This window comes from Narcine bancroftii, chromosome 1 (assembly GCF_036971445.1).
Source record: "Narcine bancroftii isolate sNarBan1 chromosome 1, sNarBan1.hap1, whole genome shotgun sequence".
Taxonomy (NCBI): Eukaryota; Metazoa; Chordata; class Chondrichthyes; order Torpediniformes; family Narcinidae; genus Narcine; species Narcine bancroftii.
This window is the reverse complement of record NC_091469.1, coordinates 453,330,851-453,345,725: the sequence shown is the minus strand read 5'-3', so window position 1 is coordinate 453,345,725 and position 14,875 is coordinate 453,330,851. Positions and strand designations below refer to the sequence as shown.

The window sequence follows — 14,875 nt, the reverse complement described above, 5'->3', positions numbered from 1 at the left end:
TCAAGCTGAGGCGCCTGCAAGCTCACACCAAGACACAAGAGCAACTTGTCCATAAACTACTCTTTGCAGACAATGCCACTTTAATTGCCCATTCTGAGCCAGCTCTTCAGCGCTTGACGTCCTGTTTTGCGGAAACTGCCAAAATGTTTGGCCTGGAAGTCAGCCTGAAGAAAACTGAGGTCCTCCATCAGCCAGCTCCCCACCATGACTACCAGCTCCCCAACATCTCCATCTGGCACACAAAACTCAAAACGGTCAACCAGTTTACCTATCTTGGCTGCACCATTTCATCGGATTCAAGGATCGACAACGAGATAGACAACAGACTCGCCAAGGCAAATAGCGCCTTTGGAAGACTACACAAAAGAGTCTGGAAAAACAACCAACTGAAAAACCTCACAAAGATTAGCGTATACAGAGCCGTTGTCATATCCACACTCCTGTTCGGCTCCGAATCATGGGTCCTCTACCAGCATCACCTACGGCTCCTAGAACGCTTCCACCAGCGTTGTCTCCACTTCATCCTCAACATTCATTGGAGCAACTTCATCTCCAACATCGAAGCACTCGAGATGGCAGAGGCCGACAGCATCGAATCCACGCTGCTGAAGATCCAACTGCACTGGGTAGGTCATGTCTCCAGAATGGAGGACCATCGCCTTCCCAAGATTGTGTTCTATGGTGAGCTCTCCACTGGCCACCGAGACAGAGGTGCACCAAAGAAAAGGTACAAGGACTGCCTAAAGAAATCTCTTGGTGCCTGCCACATTGACCACTGGCAGTGGGCTGATATCGCCTCCAACTGTGCATCTTGGCGCCTCAGTTTGGCGGGCAGCAACCTCCTTTGAAGAAGACCGCAGAGCCCACCTCACTGACAAAAGACAAAGGAGGAAAAACCCAACACCCAACCCCAACCAACCAATTTTCCCTTGCAACCGTGTCTGCCTGTCCCGCATCGGACTTGTCAGCCACAAACGAGCCTGTAGCTGACTTGGACATTACCCCTCCATAAATCTTCGTCTGCGAAGCCAAGCCAAAGAAAAAAAAAGAAAGGGCATATATAATTATTGTAGACTTAGTGCTTCAAATACATTTGAATAGATACATTTATAAGAAGATGGAGAAAACTCAGTGAAGGTTGACAGCAATGCCACCTCAATGGTGCAAAACGCGAAGATCTGCAGACACAGTGATCGAAGTAAAAACACAGTTCTGGAGAAACTCAGCAGGTGAAACAGTGTACTTTATATAGCAAAGATAAAGATACATCACCAATGTTTCAGGCCTGAATCCTTCGTCAAGATATAAGCAAACTGCAATGTTGTACAGGCACCTGCCTACATTTGTTCATACCTTGAAGGGCTCAAGCCTGAAACATTGGTTAAGTATCTTTGCTATATATACTGTTTTTCCTGCTGAGTTTCTCCAGCATTGTGTTTTCACCTCTGCTGTGTTCTCATTACTTTTTGCATGCAATTATAGAAATCTTATTTATTCAAATTGGAGTGATGTGCAATGTTTTGGAACATATTTCCAATCTTCTGGCCAAATAGGCAGATTTCATACCTTGCAGAAGCTGTGTTTTTGTATGAACTATTGAATGATTTTAAATGTGCCAGTTGAGATTTTTTCAGACAAACATTTTTTTTATGGTGTATTGGTTTCAATGAAGAATTTTGTAAAGTCTACACAGACTATACATTACACCTCAAAAGTTAAATAAATGGGACCCAACAGTATCTGACAGATGTTTTCGCTGTAAAAAGGAAATGGGAACAACAATTCATGCAATTTAGACATGTGAGAAAGTGAAAAAATTTTGGGAAGATCTAAACCAGATATTAAATAAGATCACAAAAAGCAATATACCAAAATACCCAGAGATCTTCCTCCTAAGTTACATCAAAAACAAAGAATTTGGACTTGATTTGGATGGTGCACAAAAAAGATTTGTTAGGATAGCCCTAACTGTAGCAAAAAAATGTATTATGTCAGCCTGGAAATTAGAAGATAACTTGAGAATACAACAATGGTATATAGAAATGAATAAATGTATTCCACTAGAAAAAATAACATATAATTTAAGAAATAATATTACAATATTTGAACAAATATGGGAGCCATACATGAAACACAATAGAGAAAACCTACCGGGGACATCTACCACCTAAAATGACAGAAGGAGAAGGGAATGAAAAGAATTGACTCAGTGGAACTTGTTTATTTTTATTGAGTGACAACATTGTTTGACAGGTTTAATGTATCTTAGATTCTGAACTTTAAATGAATAGGAGAGGAGGTAGGGAGGGTGGGATGGGAAGGGGGGGGGGAGAAAACGACACTGTATATATTTGAAAAGAAAAATGTATGTATCTTGATCAATGTGGTTTATAGTGTGAAAAATAAAAAATTAAAAAAAAATAATTTTGTAAAGTCAGAAACAATGATTTGAGCACTTCCCCTACTCTGTCCCCTTTTGATCTATCTTGCGTGTGACTTGGGTCTATGCATGGCGAACCCTCCGAGTCACTCAATGAGCTCATTGTAGCCCACATTAGTTGGTGAATGACACTAGCACACGAGACTGAATCATGTCTCCTGACCCTGGCTTTGTGCCCATCCTAGGTAGAAACTGAAGTTCCTCCACTTCCCCCCACCACAACCACTGCACTCTTCCAATCCAACTTTTTGCCGTCTGGTCTCCAGAAAATGTATTGCACATCTCCAAGGTGTTCCCTTTTTGCTTCTGAAGTTAATGCATTTGCATTTGTTGGCAATCTTGTTGACACTAAAGGCTTCTCTGAATTGGGAGCATACCATTTTGAAATAATGAAGTCATGGCCACAGTGGGAAGATTTATGTTTGTTCGTCACTAACAGTGGGACTTTAATAAATGCACATCTGATACAATGCAAACTTAACAGTTTTAGATGTGATAATTATTCAGATTTTTTTCTGATCGAGTGTATCAATTAGTGAATTGAAAGAAGGGAATGAGAAATAAAAAAAAAACTGCAGTTTTCTGGTCATTTTAATGCTCATTGATGTTTTAATAATGTGCGATTTCCATCAGTTATGTACATTCACAATAAGTTTCAGTCTTTTTAATTATTTCAGTCTTGGTCTAGACAGCAGGCATTTGTTCAGTTCAGGAACTTGTTAACAGTCTGTAGCCCCTTTTATTGATTTTGTTTGATCAGTCTTTCATGGGGGAGACCCATCGTTACACTTCATGCACTTCAATTAGTTGCAATCCCTTGATGTAAAAACATGCCTGTTTGATAGATTAATAGCTGCAGAATCTAAAGAATTGACCCAATTCTTTCATTATCCAAGCATCTTGTGTAGATTTTTATAATGAAGATGTAGACGTGTTCAGTGCTGTCTACACTGCTGCTCCTTTTCGAGCATTCAGTGTTACATTTATAAATTATTCAGTTTTTCTTACTTAAAGCCCTGTCATGCATATCTTTTTTGTTAATCTTTAATCTCTGTGCCATCACTCTTTTTATTATTTTAATCTCTCCTGCTTTCCACTCTTTCATTGAACTTGAGTTGCACCGGAAAGTCTGTAGATACTGAGGTCAAGTGAAATACACAAATGTGCCGGAGAAATTCAGCAGGTCATGCAACATCCATAAGATTCAGGCTTGAGCTCTGCATCAGGAATATAATCCCTGAGGAGAACAGAAGGATTTGGGAATACAGATACATAATTCCCCAAAAGTCGGTTCACAGGTAGATCGGGTTGTAAAGAGAACTTTTGGCACATTGACTTTCATAAATCAAAGTATCGTGTATAGGAATTGGGTAGCTATGGTAAAGTTGTATCAGACTTTGGCGAGGCTAAATTTGGACTATTGTGTGCAGTTTTGCTTACCTAACTATGGGAAAGATATCAATAAAATTGAAAGAGTGCAGAGAAGATTTTCTAGGATGTTACCAGGACTTGAGGAATTGAGTTACAGAGAAAGGTTAAACCAGTTAGGACTGATTAGAAGAAATGCAGGGAGGCTTTTTCCACTGAGGTTATGTGAGATACAAACTAGAGGACATAGGTTAAAGTTGAAAGGGGAAAGGTTTAGGCGAATATTTTCACACAATGAGTTGTGGGAGTGTGTTATGAGCTCCCAGCTGAAGTGATTGCAAGCTCAATTTTAAGATTTAAGAAAAGTTTGGACAGGTATGAGGTGGGAAAGGTATAGAGGGATTTTGACTGGGTGCAGGCCAGTGGAACTTGGTGGAATAATAATAGCACAGACTTGAAAGGCTGAAGGGCCTGTTTCTATGCTGTAATGTTCTAGGGTTCTATGTTTGTGCAAAGTGATGAGATAGAGGCATTATAATGCCTTCTCGAAATGAACCTGTCTTAAATGGGCCCATGTTGACTCCAGACTCATCAGTGTGGTTCATCTTTATTTTTTCATGAAGCTGTCTAGTAAGCCTGAACCATTGACTCTGGACTGCATGGTTTAAAAAAAAACAGAATATCATCTATGTGTCCATCTGCTAATTATTGTTAACTGCATCCATTGACTAAATTATCTGTTGTAACCATTTATAACTTTTTCTGTTCAGGGACACCATTCCCACTTGTATAAAAGTTGATGCTCCTGTGGAAGCTTATAGACTTTTATAGAGTTCTGTGTAAATTTTAGTCAAAAAATAGATTTAAATGTTTGAAAATCTATTCAGCACAGAGAATTTTAACTAACCTAGGATGAAATAGTTTGTTTTATTTCGATAGACCACGTTATTAATGGAGTGTGGCAAAATATTCCTGATGGCAAAGGCACATCTGTCTGAAATTTGTTGCTCAGTTTTATTAATTTTACCTTAATTGGTCTGTGTATAATTTTATGAAAATGTCCTTTCTGCTTGATGGCATCATTACTTTTTGTAAAATGAAGAATCTGAGTTCTCTTGGTTCTCATTTGTTTTGAATCATTTGTTCAAAGTGTGTCTGATTATGTTTCAGGGAATGACCTGCTCCAAGCTTGTAGTTTTATCATTTGAGAACCATTGGTACGTCTGTATTATTTCATTGCATTTTGTTATGTATTATGCTTTTACTGATTTCTTTGTTGAATGAATGAACGAAGTGCCATGGAATGGAAAGAATGTAAGATATTGAAGGCTTACACAAAATGCAAATATTTCAAATAACTTAGCTGATAGATAACTGATGTGTAACATCATGAAGGTGCAAAACAGTTGTATGCATTCATGATTGCACATTTGTTTTTCATCCATTGCAGAATTCCTATTTGAGGTGGAATTTCTTTTCTGAGTTATCTTTGTTTTTTTTTCCTTGCTAATCACAGACTTTGCAATGCATGTTGGCGTCCCTGCAGTCTGAACTTGACATGCAAAGGTTCTTGATGAAAATTGAATCATCTCAGAGAGTTAGTACCTTGTCTTTTTCTTTTCCACAGTGAATTGTGCTCATTCTTCTTGATGGACAGGCAATAGCTTTTGTGCAAGCATCTCTGCTGACACAAGTTTAATCTGATGCATTTTGGATTGGGTGGCTGTACGTGCCTGACTGGGTTGGTTGCCAACATCAATGCCTGAATACAGGGCTACAGGCTCCATTGTGGAACTTGTTAAAATAAATTGGAACTTTTCATTTTCAAAAGTGGATTTAAAGCAATGGAAAGGTACACTTTAGTACTCTAACATGCATTGGTTTGAAGGTTTTGATTTGTACCTGTAATGTCCTGAACTCCAACTGTTGCAAATGCTCCATTTGGATGACATTCCTTATGTGGTCTATATTTAGCCTTTCCCTGATGATTTGTATACATATCCTGACAACATCTTCGGGGGCCGTGCCAGAGATGCAGATGATATTCATCACTTAAGTATTCTGACAATCTTTGACAATCTTTCCGATTTATTGTGAAATAAATTAGGAATGGTTCCAATTTATAATTCAGTGTTTGTGAAGGATATTCTGCTTTTGGTTTTGACCTTACTTATTTACTAACTAGGGTGGTGTGACTCACTCACAAGTCTGACTTGATTATTGAAATGCTCTTGTAAAAATTCCTCAAACTGTTGAGATGCATGTGAGAGTTTAAATTTAGAGGATGCTTGCTTTGCTTGGCAGCAGCAGGTTTTGCAGGCATTTTGCCCAATGTTGTTGACAGTTATTTCTTACATTTAAAAAGCAATTGTTTCTTCAAAAAGTCAGTTGAATCGCTGTTAGCCACCATCAAGTTCAAGTTCATCATCATCTGATTGTACATGTGAAAACACAATGAAACAGTGTATCTCTGGACCATGGGGCACACACAGAAATGCATGATACACAGTACATGTTGTCACATAATCAAAATAACTGTATATAAATATTTGAGATGATTTCTTGATCATCAATCTCACCTGGTCAGAACAAGTAAAAGTCAGTAATTGTGATTTTTGACAAATGTGAGCCATTTATTCCATAGTCAATTCCATGTGCTCAAGTGATGGGAGAAAATTCTTTATTGATCAACATACTGCAAAGTGTGAGAAATGAGCTTTAAAATTGGCTTTACAAGTCCCAGTTGTCCAGTGCAATGGCGTGCATCAAATCTGAATATTCCAGCTTAAAACACTCCTGATTTTTGATTTAGACTAGAGCTAATAAGCAAACCTAGTTTCTGACCTGGCCATGAAAAGGATTAATGTTCAACTCTGAATCTTATCCACATAGAAATAAAGAAAGTCTTTAGAATATCCAAGAGGATTTTTTGGATACTGCACTTGAAACCCTATAGAAATGACACAGCATTTGCCAGAGCCATTTATCTGTGGTTGAAGAGCCAAGATTCTTTTATTGTCATGTATATAACACACAGGTTTATGAATTTTTACTTGCCATAAAAGCACACATAGTGGTGCCAGTAGCCTGGTGCTCCACCAGTCAGAGTAAAATTAGCAATAAAGAGTCTCTTCAGAGATACCAAGCGTCCATAGTTACGCCTCAAGCGCTCCTACAAACTCTGTAGCCACAGAGCCTCCTGTTTGTACTGGTGATGAACATAAGCTCCTTGTTCTGAACCTCCAATATGATCAGGAAACTGTTAACAACCTAGGCCCTTTGGGAGCCCTGCTCACCATCAGTACTCTCACAATTCCTTATACCTGATTCTTATAGCTATATCTCCAGTAGCCCGCAGCCTGGTGTGAGTCTTTCAGTCTCCTAGTCCATCGCCGGTCCACTGCAGTTGTCGGCTATGTCTCAAGTAGCCTGCAGCCTGGTGTGAGTCTTTCAGTCTCCTAGCCCCTCACCGGTCAACTGCAGTTGTCAGCTATGTCTCCAGTAGCCTGCAGCCTGGTGTGAGTCTTTCAGTCTCCTAGCCCATCGCCGGTCCACTGCAGTTGTCGGCTATGTCTCCAGTAGCCTGCAGCCTGGTGTGAGTCTTTCAGTCTCCTAGCCCATCGCCGGTCCACTGCAGTTGTCGGCTATGTCTCCAGTAGCCCGCAGCCTGTTGTGAGTCTTTCAGTCTCCTAGCCCCTCGCTGGTCCACTGCAGTTGTCAGCTATGTCTCCAGTAGCCCGCAGCCTGGTGTGAGTCTTTCAGTCTCCTAGCCCCTCGCCGGTCCACTGCAGTTGTCACCATTCCTGTAGGGTTATCTCCCAGGCTACTGCTCCTCAGCAGGGGTGTCCCATACCAGAGTCTCCCACTCTGGTGCCCTGCATAAATCCAATGATGCCTTGGATCTCTCAATCTTCATGGTCTGCTGCAAAACATGGGCCCCCCGCTCTCTTGTGTATGGACCTCTATGGGTACATAAATTAAAACATAGGCCTGTTGTGGGGGTGAATTTCCCTCTAGAACCGGAATTGTTTATTCTGGGGAATTTGGCAGTTATAAAAGTTAACTTCTCCAGATATAAATCTAAATTTATTAAAATTGTGTGGTGAATAGCCAGGAAATGTATAGTGGTAACAAAGAAATCAGATTCCCTACTTCACATTGATCGATGGAACATGGAAGTGCAAAATTGTATTCCCCTTGAGAAGATTATTTATAGTCTTAGGAATAGATATAGTATGTTTGTCGAAATTTGGCAACCTTATTTAGATTACTTTAATACCCAGATTGTATACTTTATTTTGATATTTGTCAATTAGTATACCCCTTATTAGAGATGTAATACTTTAAATGATGTGACTCTGAGATGTCGAACCTTGGTCCTGATACTTTTCCTTTTCTATTTTCTTTCTTTTATATAATCTCCCTCTATTCCCTGCTCTCTGTCCCCTTTTCTTTTGAATCAGGGGAGAGGGCACTGTGAGAAGAGGGACTCTCCTTTCTTTTTTTATTTTTCAGACCTTATGAATGTTTTTCTATGATTTTATATTCAATGTATTGTTATATTAATTGAGTCCTATCTTCGGCATTTTCTTAAAACTTAAATGAAATATTTAAAAAAATATAGGTCTTTTAAAACCTGTGCAAGACCATCAGAATAATGACTGGGCAGTAGAACCCTGCGGTGCAGCACCCTGTCTCTGCTCCCTGCTCTCCCAGGTCTGCACCAGCACCATTTTATTACAGGCGATAGATAATTCAGTTTTTGTGTACTACTACTGTGAAGTGCATGAGGGGCCAAATTGCTGGCTTGTGCAACAATACCAAAAAGCTGAACAATGCAGTTCAACTGATTATTTAAAATATCATCAGACAGTTAAAAGAAAGGAAAAAAATATGAACCTGTACAGTAAACTAATAAAATACTGGTTTTCAAAAAGTTTATCCATATGGTAATATTTATCCATAATATAATGAATGTTTAAAATGAAACATATGCTGTATTTTGATGTAGTTGTAGATTTGTATTCCCCACCCAGAAGTGGAAACAGGTCACTTGACTCATTTGAGTCCTTCAGTGTCTGGACCCAGAATCGAATGGAGAGAAACCAATAGGAGAACATGTACTTCACCTGTTCTCACACATCTTCTCTCTATGTTCTTTTCCGTCGATGGAGAAGATTCTTACTCTAATCTTTTTGATGTTAACTAAGTCACCTGAGGCAGAATAGAAATTGATTTTGTTCAGAAAAATAATGGAAAAACAAGAAATAGCTCTGGCCTGTTGTACTACTTGTCTGCCTTCTGCTAACCATATTTTCTTTGGTCTTAGAGTTGCCTAGATATAATGCAGCTCACCATTACCTGAGTGGAACAATGGGCTACATGCTTTTTGGGAAAGGAGAATGTGTGACTCTGGAAATATATTATTCTTCATTTTGTCCTGATCTTTGCTTGGGCTTGGGATTCTTTCATGGGCAATAAAAATTAGTTCAAAATTTTGAGTTATTCAAAATTCTGCCTCTGCTTGGTTATGTGATTAAAATCTAAAAATATTTCCAAATACTTAACATAGAACACTACACAGTACAGATCATTCAGCCCTCGACTTATATATTCTAACAAAATAAAGCAACCCTTCCTACCCCATAAGCCTCTATTTTTCTTTCATCCATATGCCTAAGTATCTCTTAAATGCCCCTAATGTTTCATCCTCCATCACCACCCCAGCAAAGCATTTCAGGCACCCACAACTCTGTGTGTGTGTAAAAAAAAAAAAGAAAATTACCCTTGATATCTCCCATGAACTTACCTTCCTTCACTCTGTACAGACGTCCTCTGGTGTTTCCTACTCCGAACCTGGGAAAAAGGCAATGACTCTGATTCTCAGAATCTTGTTGACAGATCTCTCTATTAAGTCATCTCTCATCCTTCTTTGCTCCAAAGAGAAAAACCCTAGCTCTGCTAACCTTGCCTCATAAGGCTTACTTTCCAATCCAGGCGACGTCCTGGTAAATCTCCTCTGCCCTCTCTCCATAGTTTCCACATCCTTCCTTCAATGACCAGAACTGAACACAATATTCTAAGTGTGGTCACACCAGAGATTTGTAGAATTCAAACCTGACCTCCTGATTTTGGAATTTAACCCCCATCCCCAACCTGCTGTGAAAAGGAAGGCATTGTGCTTTTGAGATTTAGCATGTAGATTTTAGTGTGTGGCCTGTACCCTGCTGAATCATTTGCCAAAGTTAATGGCTGTTGCGCAAGGATTGAGATTAACCAATGAATGAGTTTTATTGCAACTAAATTAACACAATATTCTGTACCTTCTTAGAATGCATGGTGTAAAGAGAATGTGCTTGATTGCTTCCCAAATCTGTAAGACAGTTGCCGAAATATACTTTGTGAACCAACCTGTCATAATTTTAAAAGAGAGTCCTACTTTCTTCTTGCAGAACAGAAGCCCAAAACATTTAAGAAGTTCCCAGACAGGCCTTGGAGAGCAGGCTGAGCACCTCTCAGTCGCATCTGCAGATTCCTTTGAAGCAATGGCCGAGGCAGAGGCGCCGCATCTTTTTAACAGAGGAACCCGCTTGCGTGCAAGCCTCCCCGTTGTCCGATCTACCAATCAGACAAAGGATCGATCATTAGGTAAGGTAGACTTGGGCCTTCAACTGGATTGCACTCTCACTTTAATTTCCTTTTCATCTGTGATGAATTATCCACCACAGGCGAATCAACGGGATCCCTCTGTAGGTTTTGGCTGCTGAAGATCTGACTTTGAATATTACATTCTCTTTGTTACATCCAATCATGTTTAAATCAACAAAATACTGCATTACTGATGCTAAATAAGTTGAATAAGATGTTCTAATATTCTCCAATGTAACTTGGATTCCAAGCCCTGAATGATCTGAATGTAAAGGTGCCAGGAAAAACATAGTTTTCTGACCACAAGTTGAGAAATTCTGTAATTCCTTCAGTTATGCATTTTAATAGGTTGTAAATAGAAATGCCAAGGACAATTTTTATTGTGCATTTTGAAAGGTGATGAGGCTGTTCAAAATGAATACTGCTTGCAATTTTGTTTTGAAAAACTCTGATTGTAGCAATTCATAAATTGTTATGAATTTGGAACATTTGAGTATGTTCTTTGTTGTCAAATATATGAGCAGTTCAAGAGCTATTTGTTATTTAGGCTCCTTGCATTTAGCAGTTTTCTGTCATTTGCCTCATAGATTATGGATCCTCAGTTGCTCATCTGGGTATTTTTAAAATGTAATGTATGTTTCTGTCCTCACCTCTCCTTTGGACCACAGATTCCCACTTAGGGCAAAATACATTTTTATCTCTTCTGTCCAAATCTCCTGTGAACTAACTAGTTCGTAGATCCTCACCTAAAAACCTCTCAATCCAAGCAAAATTAACCTTTCTATTGAAATGTTATAGGTTGAATGGAAGCAAAATTATGTGAATGGAAGCAAAATTATTGGGTAAGATTGTTTGTGAGAGGAATTTTGTTTGCAAAAAATCAGCTCCCACTAGCAATGGTGAAGGGCCAGCTGAACCGTTAAATGACCAGGGCCATTAAAGTCCTTGTCTGCAAGCAGCAAACAGATGTCTTCTGGCATTTGCTTGAGAAAAAGTTGCTCAAAAAGCAGACAGGGCTCATGTCCATCCATGAGCCCCAGCATTTCCTTCATTAGTTCAGAAGGTGTGCGGTTGCCCAGGCCATCCACATGGAGAAGTCTTGCTGCCCTGTTGCATCGGGAAAGGCAGAAAATACGTATGAGCAGGACTTTGATGACTTCATACCTGTCGTTGGCTGGAGGCTGGCGTAAGAAATCAACAATACACCCCAAGGTGTCTTGGTCCAGCGAAGCAATGACATAGTAGCATTTCATTGTGCCAGCGGTAATCTGGCAAAGATAGAAATGGGCCTGCGGCTGCGAGGTCCAAAATACTGGAAGTTTAAGCGCAATGGCATTCTGCACATCCATTGTGAGGTCCAAAATGTCTTATGGACTGGTGGAGTCACCAATGTAACGAGAGGTGCCGTGAACAACACACAACAGAGTCATCTGTAAAATGACTGCCGCCCAGCCACTCTTTCATCTCCACTCCTAATGATGTCATAAGCTCTGAATGTCTAGCTTGTCAGTGTTCCGGCTCCCATCTCACGAGAGGCTGAACCTCTGAATGAGTAGGTGGTTGGAAAAACATGGACTTGTTATGGAAAGTCAGACTTTGTGTGGGGAAGATCCAATCTCAGAAAGTTGACTGAGATTTTTTTTTGAGGAAATGACAAAGATGATTAATGAGGGTCTGCAGTTTACCACATGGATTTTATTTTTAAAAAATGGTGGCGCAGCCAGGGCTGCTGCAATGGCAGCACTGCTGCTGGTGTGGACTCAGGGATAGTGGGGAGTGGAGGCACAGGGCTCACTTGTGGCGTCCAACTGCTCAGTCTTACAGCTAATGGCTCCATACAGGGTTTAAAAGACCTGTTAAAGGAGCTAACAGTTTTTATTTAAAATTCTGCTACTGTGATCTGGGCCCAAGATGTTGGTCCCAGTGTTTGGCAGCAGCTATGAGGGGTTGCAGACTCCAGGGGAGCAGCGGACTGGCGCAGTGTACCAGTAATAGGGAGATCACCCATCCGCCAACTCCCCCACCCACCCCATTGAGAAGGAGAGCAGAGGAGATGATGCTCAGGTTGTGGCCACTGTGGTGGACCATTGAGGAGCTTTGTGGCTGAAGGACCGCACAGAGGTGTAACCTGTTGCGGACTTGCAGGCGAGGAACACACACAGGCTGTGAACTCCTGCTGACTTGAGGAAAAAGGACTCACACTAGACTGGGTCATAAGAACTAGGTATTGGAACTGGGATTCCAGAGGGTGCTGAAGGCAAGAAGGACTCCTGAAAGGCCTTGGGCACTGAAGGCTTCCTAATCATTCAGCTGTGTTGTGCAAATATCAGTTCTAAGACCTCTATTGTTCATAATTCATATTAATAATTTGATTGGAAATTGGGTGGCTGGATAGTAAGGTTGTCAAAGGATTTATCAGGATATATATCAATTGGAAATTTGGGTGGAGCAATGGCAGATGGCATTCAATTTGGATAAAACTGATGTGTTGCATTTTGGAAAGCCAAATTCAAAAGGAAAGCATGCAGTGAGCAGCAGGCCCCTTCGGAGCAATGATATAAAGAGGGATGCAATGAGTCAGTCATAATGCCTTTGTCTCGGGTCTGCTGTCCTTGAAGAACCGACGCCTTCTTCAATATTTCAAAGATCAATACCAGTTCGAGGGACTGATGCTCTTGAAACTCTGTGTCTCCCCATTTATTCTCCCCCGATGCTTACACTTTCCTCTGCCTGCAACCACTTCAGGTAACAGTGGCAACCTTCAGAAATGTGCTGTCTGCGTGATTTCCAGCTTCATGGCATATGAGGCCAGCCTTTACTCAAGGCCTCATCCAGATCATGAGATCCTCTAATTGATGATCTGTCACGTGTGTTGTTGATCAGGATGCAAGAAACATGCTGGATTTTCCTTATGATACATGATCCATAGTACATGTAATTGATGTTTCCTGCTGTGACTCCATTTGTTAGAGAAGGAACTAAATCTCTAGCAACTTTCACACAAACATTTATCATCTTTCTGCTTTGGTGGTTTATTTTATCAATTATAATTTTCTTCTCGGTGAATTCCTACTTATTATTTTCAGTGCTCTTCATCCTTCCTTCCACCCATTTCCTGACCTTTGAATTCTGTTTAAGATACCCTCTGACTGTTTGTAAAGTTATTTAGGTGAGACCTCAGTCATAACATCTCCTTGAACTTCATGAACAAGTTTGTCTCAAGCTAATCAAGATGCTCTCCCAATCTGTGAAATTATTTAAAAACACAAGCCGACAGGAACTGCGTGAAGCCTGGAAATTCCCAATCTGTCCCAACCAACTCTACAGTCTGTTAGAACCATAGAATACTACAGCACAGAAACAGACCTTTTGGGCCATCTTGTTCATGCCGAATTGTTCTCTTAAGGTACAGCTATAGAAAGCCATTGAGCCAGAAAATTTCCTTAATGGTAATGAATTGTTAAGTTGCTAAAAGTTAATTATGGTCATGGAGAATTGTACAACAGAGAAACTGGCCTTGCAGCTAACCACATCAATGCTGATCTTAATGCCCATTGACACGAATTCCACTAGACTGTGTTAATTTGTTTTATTTCTTTGTTTTGCTCATTCAAATACCTGTCTAGGTATCTCTTAAATGTTGCTATTGTTCCTGCCTCCGCCTCTACATCTGGCAACTCATTCCAGATGTGAAGGATTTACCCATCAGATCTCCTTCAAACCTTCTCCCTTAAATCTATTTTTATACATCCCTGCCATGGGAAACAGAATCTGGCTATCTACCCTACCTTCACCTCTCATATTTTTATATACCACTATCATGTTAACTCTCAGCCTTCTTTGCTCCAGAGAAAACAGATTCAGCTTATCCAATCTCTAGAACACAAGTCTTTGGCGGCTCACCACAAGGCAGGCGAACCAGCCCCACTTGTAAGCCACGTGGCGGGGCTGCCGGCCAAAATGGCGCAGTCGGGGGTTTCACTTCCTTCCAGCTCGGGGCTCAGAAACCCGCGCTGGGGGATCACGTGATACCCGGATGACGTCAGCGCCCTCCAGTGCGGTTCTCAGCCAGGTCCTGGCTGGGAGTATAAGTGCAGCCCAGCAGCCTGCAATAAACTAGTCTGCTCACTGAGCTCAACCCGTCTGGTTGCGTGTGTTATTGCAGGAGCAGTGTAGCCGCTGCTACAAGTCCACCATTCCAGACAAGACCCTTGCAATTTTGTTCTGCAGTCTCTCCAGCTTCCTCTATTCTTGCATGCAGTGTGGTGAGCAGAACTCCCAAATGCACCCACACTCACATTTGTACAATGTAACGTGATGTCCCAACTCCTACTAAGTGCCTTGTCTGATGAAAAAAAGCATGCCATATGCCTTTTTGATTACCCTGTCTACCTGTGTGGTCACTTTAAGGGATGTTTG

The 14,875-nt window shown here is 40.7% G+C and overlaps 1 protein-coding gene across 15 annotated transcripts in view; it reads left to right on the top strand.

The window, feature by feature from the left end:
• The window catches only part of LOC138751792 (sickle tail protein homolog), a 689,307-nt gene that overhangs the window by 448,950 nt on the left and 225,482 nt on the right, over window positions 1-14,875 (top strand). For 7 of the 15 annotated variants that reach the window (XM_069914590.1, XM_069914602.1, XM_069914587.1 and 4 more), the window contains exons 3-4: window positions 5,325-5,405; window positions 10,261-10,456. The exons of 2 other annotated variants lie outside the window; for them this stretch is intronic. In XM_069914590.1, coding sequence (XP_069770691.1) covers window positions 5,325-5,405; window positions 10,261-10,456 — 277 coding nt within the window. The remainder of the gene's footprint in view (window positions 1-5,324; window positions 5,406-10,260; window positions 10,457-14,875) is intronic. 6 more of the 15 variants (XM_069914588.1, XM_069914592.1, XM_069914597.1 and 3 more) reach the window with 1 other exon arrangement.